The sequence below is a fragment of the Lithobates pipiens genome, unplaced genomic scaffold (genome assembly GCF_037356315.1).
Source record: "Lithobates pipiens isolate NorthernLeopardFrog02 unplaced genomic scaffold, aLitPip1_a1.2 Scaffold_1, whole genome shotgun sequence".
NCBI lineage: Eukaryota > Metazoa > Chordata > Amphibia > Anura > Ranidae > Lithobates > Lithobates pipiens.
Genome location: NW_027507685.1, coordinates 242,713,570 through 242,736,091, shown reverse-complemented (window position 1 = coordinate 242,736,091; position 22,522 = coordinate 242,713,570). Strand labels below are relative to the sequence as shown.

The 22,522-nt window shown below is 45.2% G+C and overlaps 1 protein-coding gene and 1 non-coding gene across 3 annotated transcripts in view; one reads left to right on the top strand and one right to left on the bottom strand.

Annotated features, from left to right (window-relative positions):
• The window catches only part of SRPX2 (sushi repeat containing protein X-linked 2), a 114,889-nt gene that overhangs the window by 75,825 nt on the left and 16,542 nt on the right, over window positions 1-22,522 (top strand). The window contains exons 4-7 of one of the 2 annotated variants that reach the window (XM_077484805.1): window positions 3,227-3,418; window positions 4,902-5,090; window positions 17,727-17,853; window positions 21,725-21,846. In XM_077484805.1, the coding sequence (XP_077340931.1) occupies window positions 3,227-3,418; window positions 4,902-5,090; window positions 17,727-17,853; window positions 21,725-21,846 (630 nt within the window). The remainder of the gene's footprint in view (window positions 1-3,226; window positions 3,419-4,901; window positions 5,091-17,726; window positions 17,854-21,724; window positions 21,847-22,522) is intronic. The other variant, XM_077484810.1, reaches the window with a different exon arrangement.
• On the bottom strand, window positions 10,206-10,278 carry TRNAV-UAC (transfer RNA valine (anticodon UAC)). Its single transcript has one exon. It is a non-coding gene; the product is annotated as a tRNA-Val (tRNA).

The window sequence follows — 22,522 nt, the reverse complement described above, 5'->3', positions numbered from 1 at the left end:
AGATGGCTCCCATCGGCTCCATATAATTGCAGGGCGGAAGCAACGTAAAAACGTATGAGATGTGAAGTCTTTTTGACCCCAGATCTCATATAATAAGAGGTCATGTCATGCTATTTTTCTATTACAAGGGATGTTTACATTCCTTGTAATAGGAATAAAAGTGACACAATTTAAAAAAATAAAAAATAAAAAGTAAAATAAATAATAAAAAAAATAAAACATTTTTAACGATCCCCGTGCTGACGAGCTTGTGCGCAGAAGCGAACACATACGTGAGTAATGCCCGCATATGAAAACAGTATTCAAACCACACATGTGAGGTATCACCAAAGAGGGACCTGAGAAGAGGAGGTTTGGGGCTGCTCTGTGCAAATCCACTACACAGAGCAGGTAAGTATAATATATTTGTTATTTTTTATATATATAAAAATAAGGCTTTAACAAAAACTCACTCTTATTATTTTGGTGATAAAGATATAAATGGTAAGCATGGTCCAATAATGAGTCAAGTGATGCTTGGTGCTATATGCAGTGGCAGGGTCCATTTTCTTTAGTTTCTTTCAATGGGAAACCATTGAGTAGGACAAGGGGGAGGTCCGTATTGTGAATGTATATAGTATATACTAGCAACTGCAACCCAACTGCGCTAGGGGTGTCCCCAACCAGAAAAAAGAGGTCCTAATTCTGCACTATAAATCTTTAGTTATCACTGAGGGATCACCAGCAGGAGAATAGAGGTTCTGATTTCTTTATATAGATCTTTATGTAGCAAGGTTCCCTGCCTCTTTTGGTCTAATGTGAACTTCCAGGGCCAGAGATCGCTGACCTCCTTCTGTAAATGGTGGGTTGTGAAGCATAGTGGGTTCATGTGGTTAGAGTCATTGGGCGACAGACACTTCTTGAATGCAAAAGAAATGTTATTTCTCTTAACAGAACTTTGGGAGAGAGGGTTAGGGCCAGGACACCCTTAGGTAGTTGCAAGATTAGTTGGTAGACTCCGAGACTTCAACAAGTAGACAACTGTGCAGGGAAAGGCATCCAACAAGACACCACATCTGCATGTGTAGGAATGCTGTCTCCTATGGCAACAGTCTTTAACAGTTCCTAACACAAGTTGTAACAGTTTCTTCACTTCCACTACACTCACTTCTTGTAGTTCTTGTAGCCCACTGAGCTCCCAGTCTCTCTCTAGACTAGATGATTCACTGCCACTGAATCCCTTGAGCTCCTTCAATCTTCACAGTAGTATCTTCCTCAAGCGTCACCCCCCGCCTCTCTACTGGGTCCTTATCTTGGCACTCAAGATACCGCTCAAGCTTTACCCCACTGGCATGCTCGGTCCCTGGCTTGACACACAAGGTTGCTCTGAAAACGTCACCTCCGGTGGCTCGGTCCCTGACTTGATACCCACTGAAGTTTCCCGATTATTCACTGTCCCCGGTTGGTGAGAATACTGCTCAGGAACTTACCGTGGTCCCTGGTAATAAGGTGGTTGGCCCCTTAGTGGCAACAGCTTCCCCTCTACCTCCGACCATGGCAGGTTCTCCAGCTGGTAGAACCATCACTTCTGGTTGGACTGCAAGTCACAATCCCAACCCTGCGCTGCTCTCTCTTGCCTCTGGATAGGCCCTCAGACAGCCTAGCAGCCAGATGTGCCCGGGATAGGCCCAATCACCAGCCTAACAGCCCGGGCAGTACAACACACGTCCACCCAGACAGCCATCCAGGTGACAGATAATTTCACCCAAATATATAGGTTCTCCCAGCAGGCCAAGATATTTGAGAAAACCCCTGCCCATTGGCTGGGATACCACATATACCCATAATCTGACCTTGCAGTGCCCTTCTCATATCTAATGCCACCTAGCAGCAAAAGAGAGAAGTGCAGCAATTACAGACTTAGCCCCTGTACACACGGTCAGAGATTTCCACAACCAAATCCGTCGGATTTTGCCCGTCGGATTTTGTCCGTCGGATCTTGTCCGAAACTGTTGCATACACACGGTCGGACAAAGTTGGCGAAAAATACGATCTTTCAGAACGTGATGACGTGATTTCGTCATGATGGGGCTACATTCAGGCTAGTAGCCAATAGCTTTGATGTAGGAATTTGATCTGAGCATGCGTGGCACTTGGTCCGATCAAAATTCTCTACACATGATCGGAGCATGTCCGATCGGCCCAGTTGGTCGGGAAATATTTCTAACAAGTTGGAAAATTGGGTCCGACGGATATTCCGACTGAATCAGTCCGATGCATACCACACACAGTCGGATTATCCGACGACACGGTCCGATAGGACACATTCCGACGGATTCTCCGACCGTGTGTACAAGGGCAAAGAGTCAAATCAATTAATCCTCAACAATTAGCCAAGGTAGCTATACCTGGCAGGTACATTTATAAGCAACTCTGCCTAATCACCAGTGTGCTACATCTAGTTATCACTAGAGGGATCACCAGCAGGAGAAAGTAGGTCCCGATTCTACTATATAGAGTTTTAATTATCACTAGAGGGATCATCAACTATATACAGTAGATCCTTTTTTATCACTAGAGGGATCACCAGCAGGAAGAAGGAGGTCCAGATTTCTCTGTAAAGATTTTTAGCTCATTTAGAATATTGTGACCAGTTCTGGAGACATTACTTACAAAAACATATTGATATGATAGACTAAGTCCAGAGACAGGAAAAAAATAAATGGTGAAAGGACTTTATTGTTCTTTGCCCTAAGGTGCCGTGTAAAACTTCCAGTGACCAGTATGAGAGCACCTGCTCCCCATTCACATCTGAGACCTTGTAATGCTAATGAGTCCCATGAAACCCGAGGGAGGGAAAATTAGTAAATTGGTCCCAATTTGGAAATTTTCACTTAGGGGTGTACTAACTTTTGTTGCCAGCGGTTTAGACCTAATGGCTGTGTGTTGAGTTATTTTGAGGGGACGGCAAATTTACACTGTTATACAAGCTGTATACTCACTACTTTACATTGTAGACAAGTGTCATTTCTTCAGTGTTGTCACATGAAAAGAGAGAAGAAAAGATTTACAAAAATGTGAGGGGTGTACTCACTTTTGTGAGATATTGTACATTACTCCTGTACTTAGGTAATATTTTCTTATCCTGGAGTTCAGCTTCAAGCTTTGCGTATTGAGTCTCAAGTCCCATCGTGCGATGAAAGATATAAAGTATTTACTTTGGCAATTCTCCTTGTCTGTTTTTAAGTTCCTCGCTGGTGTTACGACCTGAAAATCCAAGATGGAGAAGCGGCATGTTATTCTCCCCGAGGGCCGGGCTACCGCAGCACTCTTGGAACGCGTTGCAGTCTGTCATGTGACCAGGGCTTTCGTCTTATTGGACAGAGCTCGGTGCGCTGCTTGCAAAGTCGCCGCTGGTCTGGATACGCTTACTGCAGAAGTAAGTGACTACACTGAGATGACTAATAGGAAAGATAGGATATATGTGGATTTGTGTATAAACAAATTGATATCATTAATGTGGACCTTTACCCTTTTCACCAAAAATCTGATGTAAAATTAAATATATAGCCATTTAAAGTGGTTGTAAACCCTTACAACACACTTTGACCTACAGGTAAGCCTAGATTAAGGCTTATCTGTAGGTCCAAGAAATATCTCCTAAACCTACACAGTTTAGGAGATATTTGCCGAAAGACAGGCACCGATGTCTTTCATGGATGCCCCCTGGGAAGTTTAAGTCACCAGTGCCTTCCAAGAAGATCTTTTTTCTTAAAGTGGAAGTAAACCCTCCTATCATTTTCAGCCAAGGAAGCTGCCATCTTGGCCTCTGTTAAATCTTCAATTGCCATTATGGTGCACATGTGATCAGTTATGACACCAGCCATTGGATGGCGTGATAGTTTGGTTGAGAGCACAACCAATGTGACAGTTAGCATTTCTGGCATGCCAGGAATGTAACAATTTTTTTAAACTATTAAATCGCTGGGTTTACTTCTGCTTTAACAGCAAGATCTCGAGAGACATAAGGGACATAAAAGGTGAGGAAGAGGCAGGTAAATCCAGCCATTCATAAATCATAATTCCTCCGGTTCAGCAGGGACCGGCTGAGATTTGATCCATGTATGGGGCGGCTGATCGTACCCAAGCCCACTGGCTCTTGATGGGGGAGTCGAGTGATTTTCTTTTCCTCCACCCGCGGTGGAAGGAAAGAAAATCAAGTCATCTATAGGCTGCTTAAAGTGGTTGTAAACCATTACAAACCACTTTGATCTACAAGTAAGCCTAGATTAAGGCTTACCTGTAGGTCCAAGAAATATCCCTTAAACCTATACGGTTTAGGAGATATTTACCTGAAGACAGCCACCGCTGCCTACGGCGCATGCGCTGTAGACAGAGGCGCGCTGGCGCACTGGGTAAGCAGCGATATGCCGCGAGTGTCGGCTCCCGTGCGCATGCGCGGGAGTGACGTCATCGCTGCTCCGGCGAATTACAACGCCGGAGCAGCGAGACCCATGGAGACCCACCAAGAAGATGGACCTACAGGGGACAGCGGTGACTTCGCTGGCTCCTGTGTCAGGTAAGTGACACATAATGGACTACTATGCGATGCATAGTAGTCCATTATGCTTTACCTTTGCAGGGAATTTGAAGTACTTCTAACTTTACTAATTTCAGTTAATAGAGTATATTTAGGTAGTCAGGTCTATTAGGGGGAAGAGGGAGGTCCACTTTATGGTATAGTGGTTTTGTTTATGTCCCTACAGGGAGTTTCTTGCTTGAAATCTCAGCAATTTAGAGAACACGCATTATTTTTTATGAATATAAGGTGTTCTTTGATTTGTTGGGGTGAAGACTGTGACATCATCCGCTGTTCCTCTTGCACTTTCCATAGTCATATATAACTTCGCTTTCTATTTCAGGGATCCAATGCCATGTTCTACCAGCGATACCCAATGGGTCATACCATTGTTCGGCTGGGATTAACGAGGGATCCCGCTGTGATTATACATGCTCGCTGGGCTATCAGATAGAAGGAGACCGCAATCGAGTCTGTATGGAGGATGGGCTGTGGAGCGGAGGAGAACCTGTCTGTGTAGGTAAATCTTCAGGTAGAATGTATGTTTTCGTCTGTTGGCTCCCCTGGGGGCTCATCTCTGGGATTCCTCCTCTTCCCTCCATTTCTCTCTTCTCTTTCTCCCCTGATTCTTTGGTACAATTCTCTACTAGCCGACAACTTAGTTGTAGACATGTGCACACTAAAATATTTTGTTTCGGAATTTCGTTTTCGTCCGAAAAATACATTTATTTAGTTACTCCCGAAATTCGTTTTTTATTTATTTTGTTTCGTTAAAAAATGCATTCGTCCGAAAATCCAAAATAATTAAGGTTGAATCTGCATTGAAGGCTTTTGGTGTCTGTCGAATGTTCTAAGCCCTTTTACACACGGTCGGACATTCCGACGGAAAATGTCCGATCGGACCGCGTTGTCGGATAATCCGACCGTGTGTGGGCTTCATCTGACTTTTTCAGTCGGAATGTCCGACCAACAAAGTTTGAGAGCTGGATATAATAAATTTCCGACAACATGATCCGATCGGACTTTGTCCAATCGTTTGTAGAGAATGCCGATCGGAAAAAGTGCCACGCATGCTCAGATCAAATTCCTAGACCAAAGGTATTGGCTACTAGCCTGAACGTAGTCCCATCATAAGTAAATAACGTCATCACGTTACGAACGATCGGATTTTCCGGCAACTTTGCCCGACCGTGTGTATGCAACACCAGTTTCAGACAAAATCCTTCGGACAAAATCCGACGGATTTTGTTGTCGGAATGTCCGACCGTGTGTACAAGGGCTAAGAAGATACGATGGAGCAGCTAAACTGTATGACGCCGCAAGCGTACATTGCCGGTCGAATGTTCCGCCTACAAGCTATAGAATAGAATAGAATTCTAATGTTGTATGACACTAGTAATAATTATATTTATTAACAGGGGCGGACTGACAACTCATGGGGCCCCCCGGCAATAGGAGATTATGGGCCCCTCGGGCAATAGGAGATTATGGGCCCCCCGGGCAATAGGAGATTATGGGGCCCCCAGGCAATAGGAGATTATGGGGCCCCCAGGCAATCAGAGATTATGGGGCCACACAGTATACACAAACACACACACAGTATATACAGACATGTTTCTATTGGCTGAGAAGGTACTGGAGAGGTGGGGCAGCTATAATCTCTGGATTTTTCAGAGACATTTCAGAGACAGAAGTAAAATAAATACAGATTTCTACATACTGTCCCTGGTTTTACTGAGGCTGGCAACACTGATGGGGCCCCCTAGTGGCATGGGGCCCCTCGGGCAGTGCCCGAGTGGCCGAATGGTCAGTTCGCCCCTGTTTATTAATCATTATTACTAGTCAACCAACATTAGAATTCTTCTATAGCCTATGGGCGGAGCATTTCACCATAAATGTCCACTGCTTTGTCGAATCTTCATGTCAAATCTTTCCTCTCTATGTCGAATAATCTTGGACTAATAGAGTTAGGCTAGGCACAGTCAACCTTTTTTTGCTATTGTCTCTATAATGTTGAATCTTTTCTCTTTATGTTGAATGTTTTCTCTCTATGTTGAATCTTTTCTCTCTATGTTGAATCTTTTCTCTCTATGTAGAATAATCTTGGACTAATAGAGCTAAGTTTAGGCACATTCCACCACAGGGTCGATGGAGACAGATTTCTATCATCAGCGACATGTCGAATCTCCTATCTATATCGAACTGTTGTTGTAACGAAAATGAAAAGAAAGCATTTGTTTATGTCGAATCTTTCGGTTTTTCGGATTCTGCAAACGATAACGAAAATACCAGAAATTCAGACGAAAATGCAATCAGACGAAAACGAATGCACGTGTCTAGTTAATTGTCCAGGTTTCTTTTTCATGCCTCACCATACTCGTTTCCTGACACCACCTAGAGGACTGTTGGCCCCCCAGACTTTTGGAGTGGGATCTCCCCAGCCATGTAGATGCTATGTGAAACTGCAACATACTTTATCAGTGAGGACGGTAGTGTTACCATTTGTCCCTCTTGAAAATGTCGTCTTCCTTCAGTTGCGACTATAATAGCATTTCCCATGAATAGGAACCTAAATTGTCTTGCCTTAAAGCGGTCCTCCACCCTGAAGTGAAAGTTTCGCTCATCTGATCCCTCCCCCCCACCGGTGCCACAATCGGCACCTTTCAGTGGGGAGGGGGGTGCAGTTACCTGGATAATCCAGGTATCTGCACCCACTTCTGGGACAAGACCGCCGCAGATGCACCCCCCCCCCCCCCGTTGTGTTCTGGGAAACACACAGTTCCCAGGACACAGCGGGGACCAGCATGCGCAGTAGGGAACCGGGCAGTGGAGCCGCGATGCTTCACTTCCCGATTCCCTGACAGAGGATGGCGGTGGGGGCAGCAGAGAGACGAGAGATCGCTCGTCATCTGCCGCCGACATCGCTGGACCCTGGGACAGGTAAGTGTCAATTTATTAAAAGTCAGCAGCTGCAATATTTGTAGCTGCTGGCTTTTAATATTTTTTTTAAAGGTGCAGAACCACTTTAAGTTAAATTTCTTAACTTTCAATATGATCGCACATTTGTGGACTGGACCTGTAGTGCTTGACTGTAAAACTTTAATGGTTTTTCATCATGTTCAATGTGTTTTTCTAATAAAAAATTATTGGAAAAGAATGCAGCATTTATTGGCGTATAACACGCACAGGCGTATAGCACGCACCTTCAATTTCAGAGGGAAGATTTCAAAATAAACCACTTTGAAGCAAAATAATGGTTAGTGCCCATCAATGCAGCCTGATTTGTGCAGCCTCAATGCAGCTTGATATGTATGATATCAGCTGGGAAGCCCGCTGACAGCTGATGACTCATCGGTTTTTAAGGATGCAGCGGCCGGCTTCCTGGCCCCCTGCTTAGCAACCAGCTATATACAGTGTGTTTACAGTGTGTTTAACCACTTGCTTACTGGGCACTTAAACACCCTTCCTGCCCAGACCAATTTTCAGCTTTCGGTGCTCTCACATTTTGAATGACAATTACTCAGTCATGCAACACTGTACCCAAATGAATTTTTTGTCCTTTTTTTCCCACAAATAGAGCTTTCTTTTGGTGGTATTTGATCACCTCTGGGGTTTTTATTTTTTGCGCTATAAATGAAAAAAGACCGAAAATTTTGAAAAAAAAACGCATATTTCTATGTTTCTGTGACAGAATTATGCAAATTATTAATTTTTCTTCATAAATTTTGGCCACAATTTATACTGCTACATGTCTTTGGTAAAAATAACCCAAATTAGTGGATGTTATTTGGTCTTTGTGAAAGTTAGAGAGTCTACAAGCTGTGGTGCGAATCGCACAAAATTGATCACATCTGATGTACTGGTGGCCGATCTCGCTTCTTGTAACCCGAACAAGCCAGGAAAGTACAAATACCCCCCAAATGACCCCTTTTTGGAAAGTAGACATTCCAAGGTATTTAGTAAGATGCATGGTGAGCTTTTTGATGTTGTAATATTTTTCCCACAATTCTTTGCAAAATTAAGATTTTTCATTTTTTTTCTCCACAAAATTGTCAATGTAATAGGTTATTTCTCTCACGTGGCATGTGTATACCACAAATGACACCCCCAAAAAATTCTGCTACTCCTCCTGAGTATTACAATACCACATGTGTGGGACTTTTTCACAGCCTGGCCACATAGAGAGGCCCAACATGCAGGTAGCGCCATCATGTGTTCTAGGAACATAAATTACACATCTAACTTGTTATTTATTACACTTTTGAAGCACCAGGACAATGACAGGTGACACTGATGACAGATGGCACTGATACGTGGCAATGATGACACTTATACGTGGCACTGATGACAGATGGCACTAATATGTGGCCCTGATGACAGATGGCACTAATATGTGGCACTGATGACACGTGGCACTTATACGTGGCACTGATGACACGTGGCACTAATACGTGGCACTAATACATGGCACTGATGACAGATGGCACTAATACGTGGCACTAATACGTGCCACCGATGACAGATGGCACTAATACATGGCACCGATGACGCGTGACACTGATGACAGATGGCACTGATACGTGGCACTGATGACAGATGGCACTAATACGTGGCACTGATGACAGATGGCATTATGTGGCACTGATGACACGTGGCACTGATGACAGATGGCACTTATACGTGGCACTGATGACAGATGGCACTGGGGACAAATGGCACTGACAATAGGTGGCACTGGGGGCAGGTGGCACTGGAGGCAGGTAGCACTGGGGCGGATGGCACTGGGGGCGGATGGCACTGGGGTGGATGGCACTGGGGGTGGATGGCACTGCTGGGGGAGGATGGCACTGCTGGGGGAGGATGGCACTGCTGGGGGAGGATGGCACTTTTTTTTTTACTTTTTTTTTTCAATCGAATCAAAGCAGAACGGCTGCCGCTGCAGCTGTTCATCTCTCCCCTCTCACACGCAGTCTGTGTGAGGAGGGAGAGCGGCGCTGAGAGATGATCTCATATGTTTACATATGAGATCATCTCCCATTGGACAAGCCGATCGCGCTGTAAACGGCCGCTGGGATTGGCCGTTTACAGCGATCTGTGTTTGCCTGTCCCCGGGAGACACGGCGAACACAGAACTTCCGCGATGCGTGCCCGCTGCGGCACGCATTGCGGAAGTAAACATTAGGACGTCCAGGGACGGCCTCCCGGATGAAAGCGCCTGCTCCATGGCCGTCATTCGGCTATAGGGCGGGCGCAAGGTGGTTAAAGAGAAAAAAAAGTATAACGCAAAATGCATGAAAACTGCATGCAAGAACACATAGAAAATGCGGGTTTAAGAACACAAAACATGCCTGAAAAAACGCAGCGGCATAAATGTGAACCTAGACTTAGCAAGGAGACCAGTGAGCACCACAGTAGTGACATCAAAAAGATTTCACTCCAAATCTCCTGAGATTAGAAGTCAGAGTTTGCAATGCCTTAGATCTCAGAAAGTATTTTTCATGGTACTGCTTAGGCGAAATTAGCATTTGTACTCCCTACAAAACAGCTAATTTGAACTTTTTGACTCTATTACTTGCCTTTGTGTTGTGTGGGGGATGTTCCAAAGGCCGACTTTCAGAAAGTCAGTATCTGATCTCATATTGCAAAATGGTTCCACTGGGGCTCGAACCCAGGACCTTCTGCGTGTAAAGCAGACGTGATAACCACTACACTATGGAACCTATATGAAAACATTGCTTTTTCTAAGGTTGAACTCTACAGAAAGACTAGCTTCTGTAGGTTGACCTGAAACCCTTTGATATTTTTTCTGTAATTTTAGTTTGTAGATATCAATAATGGGATGAGGAGCATCAATTTGTAAAAGGATTGTAATGGCAACGTTTTCCGGAAGTCTCAACCACATTTTACCAGTTGCTTATGGTCTCCTGCAGTCTCCAACCACAACTGAATGTCTTCAGTCATTGTCAGTCTTGTACTGCATTACATATACTGAATCAAATGTGCGTCCCCTTGGTGATGTTAGGGGCCACAACTCCTAACTGTCCCGGATTTCGAGGGACTGTCCCTGATTTGGAGCAATGTCCCTCTGTCCCTCTTTCCTCCCCATTTTCCTTCATTTTGGTCTGATCTATATAGTTGTGTATAAAATGCACTTTTTATCTTTCAAAAAGTGTCTCCCAGTGTTAAACCTTTCATACAATTTCTAAATTGCTGCATTTGTACATTATAAAAGGAATAGCAGTGGTAAGGAAAAGTTCTTGTGGATTTCATTAACCCTTTTTTTTTGGTTAGTTCTCCTTTAAGGGGGTGTGGCAGGGGGGGCGTGTCCTGTGCCTACATACGTTTGACAGTAGGTGTCCCTCCCTTGAGATTCCCATCTCAAAATGTTGGGAGGTATGCATTTGATGATTTGCATCCTATACAAAGCACTGCAAAACACCTGCTGAATCGGATAGAAGTTTTATAAACCTTGGATGGTAACTTGAGTGGACTCTCTGTTTTTAGGACCATTTCAAGGGTGTAGAAAAACTGATGTTTCTAAAAGTTTAATCAATTGTAAAAGGAGTGGATTTTTGTTGTTCTGTTTCAAATGTTTATGCATTGCCATGCCTCTTTAGACTAGGGTGACCAGATGTCCTCGGTTTCAGGGGACAGTCCCCGGATTGAGGACACTGTCCACGGACCAAGTCTGCCCCTGGTTTTGTTCCTCGGATTTGACTTCAACAGGATCTGAGGCAATTTTCAAAGACAGTCAGTGCAGAATAAAAAAAATCAGAATTATACACCCCCGCTCCTACTAGCTTAGGGGGGTTTTTTTCCATTATCTTTTTGATGATGATGTGCTGGTCAGAGCGGATGGACTATTTCTTCAGTTTCCGGCACATGCCCATTCAGCTCACATGTTCTTCTGCCTTGGCTCAAATCCCGGCCAGTCGCCTGAGTGCTTATCTCCTTGCCTTCCCCGGCAGAGTCATTTTCCTCCACTCCCCACCCAGTAGTAGCCGGGCACGGAGAGTGAGACATGAGAGGCTGTGAGGCCGGCGGAGGCGGCGGGCAGAGAGAGGCAGCTGAGCTCAGCGGGCGATGTACAGCAGCAGGAATAGAGGGGAAGCGGATCCAATCGGGGGGCTGCCAGAGCCTTCAAGGCTTCAACACGGGTGTGCTTTGGGGGTGTCTGTGAATAGACTACATTGCACTGTGCCTGTCTCTCTGGAATGGATGGTATCAGAACTCACAGGCAGTGGGGGGCACTTATTGGTCAGAAGTGTAGCACTGACCCCCGAAGGAGCGGCTGAATTTTTCTGGGCTTACCGGTTACCTCCACCAGCTCGTCACTCGTTGTTCTTTTCTAGGGGTTCCCAGAGTTGATGACCCAGTAACTGTAGAGACCAACACTTGAGTTCATTTTTAGGATTTTTATTTTGCATAAAACAGTTGAACAAACTCTCTTTGTTGGGAATAGAAGGTATAAGGATAAAGTTTAGCTCAGGTGCTTGGAACTGCGGACTTCAATAAAAGTCTCTCAGCATACAATCTAGGGAATAGCCACTCGCAACTGGATTCTTTAACTGTTGGATAAATCCTTGACCTTGGATCTAGCAGCCAACAAGTATTTCTAGCCTTGCAAAGTCTCTCACACAGACTTGGTTGAAAACTTAGTTGCAAATGGAAGGATAGAGGTAGGAACTTTTCTTACTGTACCAGAATCTTGCAGCCGGTCCGGCGATACCGTAAGAATTGTGGATTCAATCAATGTCCATGGCAGCTCAGCTTCCAGGCTCTTACCGAGCAGCCAGCCTTGTGCATGGCTCTCTTACTGAAGAGTCCTCCCCTGGTTGCATGTAGAGTTGCTGGGCCTCTCTAAACCTGAAATGGCACCGGAACACCTTAGAATCCTCCCTCCAGTCACTGTGCCTCGAACTAGCCAGTTCCGAGGCTCGGAAACGGATGGAGCCGCATCCCAGGCCATGAGGGCCCCTGGGGGCTGGTCAGGAGGACCAGGACCACGGAGTCAGCAACAACTTCTGAACCGGAACCCAGAACCACGTGACTTTGCCACCTTAAGTACCCTCTCCCGGAATACACAGTGAGACAAACGCGCCCACTGATTGGCTCAGAGAGAGAAATTGGCACGCAATGCATCCAAACAGACTGCGTTCTAATGCCTCTAAAGCCCCGTACACACGAGAGGACTTATGTCCGACAGACTTCCGAAGGAGTTCCGTCGGAGTTCTGCCGGAGTACCGACGGAGTTCTGACGGACTTTTCGGCTGAGCGGACTTGGCCACACACAATCACACTAAACTCCGACGGATTCGAACATGATGACGTACGACTGGATTCGAATAAGGAAGTTCATAGCCAGTAGCCAATAGCTGCCCTAGCGTCGGTTTTAGTCCGTCGGAGTAGCATACACACGAGCGAATTTTTCGAAGGGACCGGGTCCGGCGGAGTTCCTTCGGAAAAATTTGAAGCATGTTCCATATTGTAAAGTCCTTCGGACTTTGGCGAGTCAAAAGTCCGTTGCAGCCCACACACGATCGAATAGTCTGACGGAATCAGTCCGTCGGACTTTGGATGTTGAAAAGTCCGCTCGTGTGTACGGGGCTTTACAGGTGCAAACCCCACCTATGACCAGGCAGAACCTTAATACAGCCCAGCCAAACTGATACCAAAGCATAATTTAGAACAATTAACCCCAAAACTCAACTACAGTTCAGGGAAAAAACGAAATTTACAAACATAGTGCGTACTCATCAGGAGTACCGGCGCTACAGAAGTTAACAAAATCAGCACCCAGCAGCCATGTTATGTGACACACTGTGACAGAGCCAGCCAGAGCCATGATAGAGTGCCCGCTGCCTGTGAGTTATCATGATCTTAACCAGTTTCCGATCACCTGATTGCAGATTTACTGCTACAGGGCGGTCGTGCTGCGCAGGATCACTTATATACGTGATCCTGCATTTCTGGGTGTCAGAGCCAATCGGTGGATCCGGCGGACTCGCCTAGTGGTCTGCCTATGTAAACAAGGCAGTTTGCCATTCTGTCAGTGTGGAAGACATTGATCCTGGGCAGTGGCGTAACTAGAACCTTCAGGGCCCCGATGCAAGAAACCATGAAGGGCCCCCCTGAACCCCAGCCAGGGCCCTTCCCTCCGAGTCCGGCAGTGAAACTCCAGGGCGTGGTCACAGGTATGACCTTTGTGAGCCCTGTAGTTCCACCACTGGTATCAGTAGTTTTTTTTTATTATTTTTTTTTAATTTTTAGGTGCTCCATTGGGGGACTGTCCCTAGGCAGGATGGGGTCCCCATCCCCAGAAGAGATGAGGTCCTTTTCTCCAGGGCAGATGAAGTTACTGCCCCCAGGGGAGAATAGGTCCTGTCCCCAGGGGAGGTGGGGGTCCCTGTCCCCATGTGAGAAGGGGTCCCTGACCCCAGGGGGAGATGGAGGGGGTATGTAATGGTGTGTGGGGGATGGGGTCCTCTCACTCACCATGACCAAGCTGTAGGCGGTGCACTCATCCATGTTGGCCTGGGCTCCATCCAGTGTGCTGGACGGGCGATCAGCATATCTCCCAGAAAGACCTTTCATCATCTGTGTATGACGGGGGAGGAGGGGGGCTGGCAGACAAGCCTGCAGTGTCCTCCGGGGAGCTCTCATGGGGCTGCACTGCATCTGTGTGCTTAAAGTTTGTTTACCCGGGAAAAGTATGCAGTGCAGTGTGGGCCGGACTCGGGGGGGGGGGGCGGGACTCTGGCTGGGGAGAACAGACATCGGACTGAGCGGCAATGCATGGAGCAGGAGAGGGGTACTCTGAGGAGTCGGCCGAGGCCACAGGTCATGCGGGGAATGCACAACTAAAGAGCAGCCAGTGCGATAGTCGCACATGGAGCTCTGCTAGTCACCCTCCACCTCCACCACCCGTGTGCATGGTGCACTGGTACCCCTAGCTGCCTATGCTGCTGCCGGCCATATGTAGAGGGGGCTGCATGGGCCCCCTGCATCACAGGGCCCAGTTGCGGTCGCGACTGCTGCACCCCCTATAGTTACGCCCCTGATCCTGGGTTCCTGCAAAGCAAGTATAGGGATCTATATCTTCCCTTAGTAAAAGCACCTCCCCCACAGTGAGAAAACACTTGTTAGGCACACATTTAACCCATTGATTGCCCTAGATGTAATCCCCTTCCCAGCCAGTGTCAGTACAGTGACAGTACATATTTTTAGCACTGATCACTGTATTAATGCCACTGGTTTCCACAAAGTGTCCAAAGCGTCACTTAGTGTCCAATTTGTCCACCGCAATATCACAGTCCCGCTATGAGTCGCTGATTGCTGCCATTACTAGTAAAAAAATAAATGTCCCCGGATTTCATTTTAAAAATCTGGTCACCTTACCTTAGACCCACTCCGTGTGGACAGCATGGTCACCTACTGACTTTGCACCATCCACAGTCAGCTTAACTCTTCAGTAAGACGTGGTAGTTAAATCTAACGCAATCTTACCGCCAGCAAGGGGACCAGTGAGCACCACAGTAGTGACATCATCAAAGTTCACTCCAAATCCCCTGAGACTAGAAGTCAGAGTTTGCAATGCCTTAATCCTCGTACACACAATCGGATTTTCAGCAGGGAATTGTGTGATGACAGACTGTTTGCCTAAAATCCGACCATTAGTACGCTTCATCAGACGGCAACAAATGTTGGATGACAGGCTAGTAAATCTTTGGCGGACAACGGTCTGTTGTCAGATTTTTCTATCCTGTGTACACAAGTCTGTCAGATAAAAGTCCAAAGTACAAACACACATGCTCGGAATCAGTGCTCACCAAACACGACATTAGCAGAAGGTGACTAACGGGTGGTGCTCAAGAGCTGAAATTCCACTCGTGTTTGTTGGCCAACAATTGTGTGCCGTTCCTGGCAAACGCCCTGCAAGACAAGTTCCTGGCACACGCCCTTCGGACAAAAGTCTGACGCTCTGTTGGCCAACAATCTGATCGTGTGTACGAGGCTCAACATCTCACACTATAGACACACTGTGTGCTGTAGGTACACTCACATACTAGGAGTGCACTGCTGTTTTTCAGATAGATTTCCTGATGAAAGAACAATCTTTCAGGGTAATGCTTTGGCACAATTAACATTTCTAGATGTTCTCTATAACATAGCAAGTATTCACTTTTTGAATTTAAAGTGGGGTGCCCCCTAAAAAAAAAAAAGTAAAAGTCAGCAGCTACAAATACTGCAGCTGTTGACTTTTAATAATCAGACACTTACCTGTCCCAGGGTCCAGCGATGTGGGGGAACGAAGCCCCCCCTCCTCGTTCCCCGCTCGGCTCGTGGCACCGGCATTCTTACTATGGTAACCCAGCTGTGGCTTCACAGCCAGACACACACTGCGAATGCGCAAGCGGCGCCGCATGCCGTGATACGCCGCACAGTCATCTAGGACACGTGACAGGTCCCAGGTGACTGTACGGCACCGAGGGGAAGTGATGTCACCAGCCCAGGCAATGAAGGAGGCAGACTATGAGGGACCCCCTAGCAACAGGCATTTAGAGGTGAGTAAATTATTATTATTTATTTTTTTTTTATGAATTTTAAGCAATTTTTTTTTTTTTTTTGGTGGCAATACCACTTTAAGTTCTGCAGGAAAGAGTTAAACAAGTTCAGTTATTTACTAACGACATAGGTGTGCAAAGCCTATTGCATTGCGTGTTTGTGCACGTGTATATATACTGCTGGTGTCAGTGGTTTTTATTTGTGTTATTTTATTTTGTATTGTTTAAAAAAAATTATTTTTTTTTTATTTATTTTTTAGGAACCCTGTTAGAGGGCTTTGGTGAAATATCAGGGGTCTAAATAGGGCAATCTGCACCATACGGGGTGATTAGGGTGTGTCCAGGCATACCCTGTGTGCAGGGGTCAAGTCCTGGGGAAAAAAGTGTGGGAACTCCCACCCAGGATCCACTCCCCCACCAAAAAGTAAACAAAAAAAATGATACGCTCATATGCAGGAATGCTTCAAAAGTGGTATTTTTCATCTAATTTTCGTATTGTGTGTATGAAAAAAAAGTACATAAAAAAAAAACAATCCTCAATAAACATAAATAAGGTAATTCTCTGAATAATCAGCATTCATTCAATTGTGCTTCCATGCAAATGTGAACATCATGTTCTGATCTTTATTGGGGAATGTTATTTTGTATATAGAGTGTTTATGTGGTGAGTTTACACTTTTCATTGAACAGAGTTTGGATAACACAGGGTTAAATGGAAAGGTCATAAATGAACTGCACATTACCTGGACAGAATGCTTGGGGAGATAGTGATGTGTTCCTGCTTAGGAGATATATGTTAGCTTGGGGGGCTGCAAACTCTGCAGAGCTCCAACACACACTCGCTGCTATTCCAACCCTTCACATATTTCCACATAAACTTCCCTCCTGGCATTAAACTTTGCCAGGTATTGTGCTCAGCTTACCACCGCAAACTGATGTTCCTCCCTCAGCTCACCTCTCTCCCTGCATGTCCTGTGAGCAGAATAGCTGTGCTCCTCCTCTGGGTTCTCTCATCATATGGCACTGAAGATAGAGCGGGGAGGGGGGGGGGGGGAACCAGCGGAACACACAGAGCAAGTATGCAGGAGACTGGGGGAGGGGAGGATGAGGAGACAGAAAATCAGGAGGGGCCGCCAGGGAGGAGCGCATCACGAGAGGTCTGACTAAATACAATCTCTTAGCAGCAGGGACCTGATCTACCCTCAGCTAGCTGTGATTGACAGGTAGATCAAAGAGGAAGCTGCCATGGGGCCCCCTACTGGCAATGCCTGAATGGTCAGGTGTGCGGCACTTACTATTGCGAGCTGCGTTGGCGGCTGCTGGTGTAGCACCTGCCACACAGCTCACATACTTCAAAGTCTTGCAGGACACGGCTGCTAATGGGAACTGAGTTCCTGTTGTGGAAAAAGTAGAGGAACTCTGTTTCCATGCGTTCCCGCAGGACTTGAGCCCTACCTGTGTGCATGCCGATGACTAATAGAAGAAGGCTGTTTACATTTTATCTTCTAGAGCTTGTTAACTTCCACTGAGAGCTTTTTAAAGTCTGGACATTTACCTTGGGTCAGAGCTGGCTTCAAGAATGTAATTTCATTGTGTTCCATCAGATGTGGATCCACCCAAAATTCAGTGTCCACCTTCCCGAACAAAAGTTGCAGAGCCAGGAAAGTTAACGGCCGTGGTGTACTGGGGAAGCCCATTGGTAAAGGATACAGCTGATGGCGCAATCACAAGGTAAGAACCAATAGTCAAAACAAGAATAGAACTACGTTGCATTTTTATTGTGTTACGTGGTTTTTGGACCATGTCTTATAGTTTTTTTCCTCTGGATCAACTGTGGGTGTAGGGTTCTGTATATGAAGGTTTTCTATAGATAGATCTGCTATTCTCAACCAGGGTTCAGTGGTACCCCAAAGTTCCTCCAGAGGTAGATAGTGATTTTTGGACCTTCCAACTGATGGTGCTTGCATGGTTTCAGGGCCAACGCCATTGGCAAAACCAGAAGCATGACCCAATTATCTTTTTAGCTATCTGTAACAGTACCACCACTGTAAGGAGCATTTTTCCTACTGACCGCCATTTTCCACATTAACTCCCAATAAATTGGCCTTAGTAAGGGTTCCCCAAGAGCAGAAATTTTAGTTTAGGGATTGCTCTGCGGTACAGTACAAAAGCTGAGAAAGGCTGAACTAGATGGACCTATGCTTTTTTCAACCTGACAAACTACAGTGCCTTAAAAAGGTATTCATACCCCTTGAAATTTTCCACATTTTGTCATGTTACAAACAAAAATGTAAATGTATTTTATTGGGATTTTATCTAAAAGACCAACACAAAGTGGCACATAATTGTGACGTGGAAGGAAAATGATAAATGGTTTTAACATATTTATTTGTAAAAAAAATTTAAAAGCATCCCTCCAGTCTCAGCCCAGAAACTTCTGCCACCCATAGACAAATACAGTTCCTTGAAAAAGTACAAATAAATATGTGAAAAGTGTGGGGTACATTTGTATGGCGCCCCCCTGAGTCAATACTTTGTAGAACCCCCTTTCACTGCAATTACAGCTACAAGTCTTTTTGGGGATGTCTCTACCAGCTTTGTACATCTAGAGAGGGACATTTTTGCCCATTCTTCTTTGCAAAATATCTCAAGCTCTGTCAGATTGGATGGAGAGCGTCTGTGAACAGCAATTTTCAAGTCTTGCCACAGATTCTCAATTGGATTTAGGTCTGGACTTTGACTGGGCCATTATAACACATGAATATGCTTTGATTTAAATCATTCCATTGTAGCCCTGGCTGTATGTTTAGACAATTTGGACAGCCTCTGGCTCCTCGCCCCCCATTTTCCAGAGTTATTACGATGTAAGTACTCACAGAGATGAGTAACTCTCTCCCTTTCTTTTTGTAAATATCCTCCCCATTGAGGGGTACAACATTGGATCATACTGGTCTACTCATGTTTTGTTTTGTTTTTTGTGCACCTGCCCCTGAAGAGTGGTATTATCCATGAAATGCGTCAGAATAATTTGGATGCCCTTATTCTTATGCAGACGCCCCTACTCAATACATTATCTTTAGTTTTCCATTTACCATGTGTTTTTACTACATCCAGGATTCATTCCATACCTCACAGTGGTTGGATGGTTGCTATTGATTGTTTCTATATATGGTCTGTAATATGTGATTGACAATTTTATTCATTGCTGCATGTATAATGTAATTTTGCCATGTTCCTTGTTTCACCAATAAAAACATGTTTTTGATATCTACTCATCTTCCAGCCATGTGTACTCACCTCAGTTAAAGTCCCGACCCCCCCCCCCCCCCACCCTTTCTTTCCTATGTTTAGGGTTGTTGTCCTGCTAGAAGGTGAACCTCCGCCCCAGTATCAAGGCTTTTGCAGTCTCCAACAGGTTTTCTTCTAAGATTGCCCTGTATTTTTCTCCATCCAACTTCCCATCAACTCTGACAAGCTTCTCTATCCTTGCTGAACAAAAGGATGCCCATAACATAATGCTGCCACCACCATGTTTTTCTCGGTGGGGATGGTGTGTTCAGGGTGATGTGCAGTGTTACTTTTCCACCACACATAGCGTTTTGCTTTTAGGCCAAAAAGTTCAATTTTGGTCTCATCTGACCAGAGCACCTTCTTCTACATGTTTGCTGTGTCCCCCACATGGCTTCTCACAACCGGTACTTCTTATGGCTTTTTTTCAACAATGTCTTTCTTCTTGCCACTCTTCCATAAAGGGCAGATTTGTGGAGAGACGACTAAGGGTCCTTTCACACGGGGCGGATCAGTTCTGATCCGCCCCGTGGATGTCCGTTTGCTCAGCGGGGATCACTCCGCCAATCCCCGCTGAGCAGGGAGATGACAGCTCCGTCTCTGCACACTGCGCAGGGACGGACCTGTCACAGCGCCGCTCTCCCCTATGGGAGATCGGATGATGACGGACCGCAGTGCCCGTCGTCACCCGATCCGATCCGCAGACGGATGGAAAAATAGCTTTTTCCTCCGTCACACTTTTTCGGATCGGAGCGGGTCGGATGTCAGCGGACATGTCACCGCTGACATCCGACGCTCCATAGAGCTCTATGGAGCACCCGTTCTGGTCCGCCTGAAAAACTGACAGGCGGGCCTGAACGGAACGTCAGTGTGAAAGGGGCCTTATAGTTGTCCTGTGGACAGATTCTCCCACCTGAGCTGTGGATCTCTGCAGCTCCTCCAGAGTTACCATGGACCTCTTGGCTGCTTTTCCGATGAATGCTCTGCTTGCCCGACTTTTCAGTTTAGGTGGACGGCTATGTCTTGGTAGGTTTAGAGTTGTGTCATACTCTTTCCATTTTCAGATGATGGATTGAACAGAGCTCCGTGAGATGTTCAAAGCTTGGGATATTTTTTTATAACCTAACCCTGCTTTAAACTTCTCCACAACTTTATCCCTGACCTGTCTGGTGTGTTCCTTGGCCTTAATGATACTGTTTGTTCACTAAGGTTCTCTTACAAACCTCTGAGGGCTTCACAGAACAGCTATATTTATATTGAGTTTAAATTACACACAGGTGGACTCTATTTACTAATTAGGTGACTTCTGAAGGCAATTGGTTTCACTAGATTTTATTTAGGGGTATCAGAGTAAAGGGGGCTGAATACAAATGTGCACCACACTTTTCAAATATTTATTTGTAAAAAAAATTGAAAACCATTTATCATTTTCCTTACACTTCACAATTATGTGCCACTTTGTGTTGGTCTATCACATAAAATCCCAATAAAATAAATTTACGTTTTTGGTTGTAACATGACAAAATGTGGAAAATTTTAAGGGATATGAATACTTTTTCAAGGCTCTGTATAAGCAAAAATGATTAAAATGTTTGATAGTTTTCATCAGACAAGCAATCTCAGGCCGCGTACACACGGGCGGACTGTTCGCCCAACTTTGTCCGCTGAACAGTGTTTGGGCGGACAGTCCGCTCGTGTGTGGGCTTTCAGCGGACAGTTTCAGCGGACAGTTGGACGGACAAGGTTTTTCGGAATTTCCGAAAAACTGTCCGCTGAAACCTTGTTTGAGCGAACAGTCCGCCCGTGTGTAGGCTTGTTCGTCAAACAAAGTTCCGCGCATGCTCAGAAAGGATTTTCACGCCGAAAGCTATAATGCAGTGTATAGGACGTCGTATTTTTCGTCCCGTCGTACGTGCCGTTCACGTCATCGCGCACGGTTTCAGCAAACTGTTCGTCCGTCGTGTGTGGCCATGTCCGTCCATGCTAAGTTTGAGCGGACTGTTTGCCGAAACTGTTGGACGGACAAAGTTGGGCGAACAGTCCGCGCGTGTGTACACGGCCTCAGTTGCCTATTTTTCCAAAAAACAATAATAAATGATACACATGTGTAATTCCTATAGCTGGTGGCATCATTTTTTATTGTACCCGACCCCATCACGTGTGTATTCCATCAACCCATAATATTTCTGGCAGATAAGATCATGAATCATCTTACAACTGCCATATACGGCAGGTAGGTGGATGTGGATTTCTGGGACGTCTTTTTAAAAACAGCTATTTGTTGCTTAGGGTTAATGTTGTTTTATAATTCCAGAGTCCTTCGCCGAGGCCCAGAACCAGGCTCCGAATTTCCAGAAGGGGAACACATCATCCGCTATACTGCCTATGATCGGGCATACAACCGGGCAAGCTGCAAATTTGTAATAAAAGTGCAAGGTAAGATCCAGCCATAGTAATGGAGGGAGAGGGGCAATTTATTTTGAAAAGATAATAGAGCAGGAAGGATAGAAATCTCTCATAATTCCAATAATGGACAGCTAGGTTCACTGATGTAGACTACAGAATTAATCATATAATACGTATATATAATTTTACTGCCCAATTTGAAGTTGCATGGATTTGTTACAGAAAAGCTTTTGAAGAGCACCCTACTACTGCTAATTAGGATAGGTAACTGTAGTGCACCCACTTATGGGCTGCAGATAAACTGGATTCCCCCACTCCTGCACAGCCAGGCACACCAAATTTTACCACTAGACGTGTGCAATTCGTTTAGTTCCGAATTCGTATCTTAACGACTTTTGACAAGTTCGTTAATTCCGAAATGTCCGAACTTTTCAATTTCCGAAATTTCCGAATTTCTGAAATTACAAATTTCCCGAAATTCCAAATTCTCAATTTCCTAATTTCCGAATTTCGACTTTCCGAATTTTCAAATTTCCTAAATTTCAGAAATTTAAAATTCGGAAATTCGAATATTTGAAATCTCATAAATTTAAAAATTAAATAATTTGGAAATTTGAAAATCCAAGAATAAGAATGAAAATCTGAAAATCTGAAAATTTGAAAATCTGAAAATTTGAAAATCTGAAAATTTGAAAATCTGAAAATT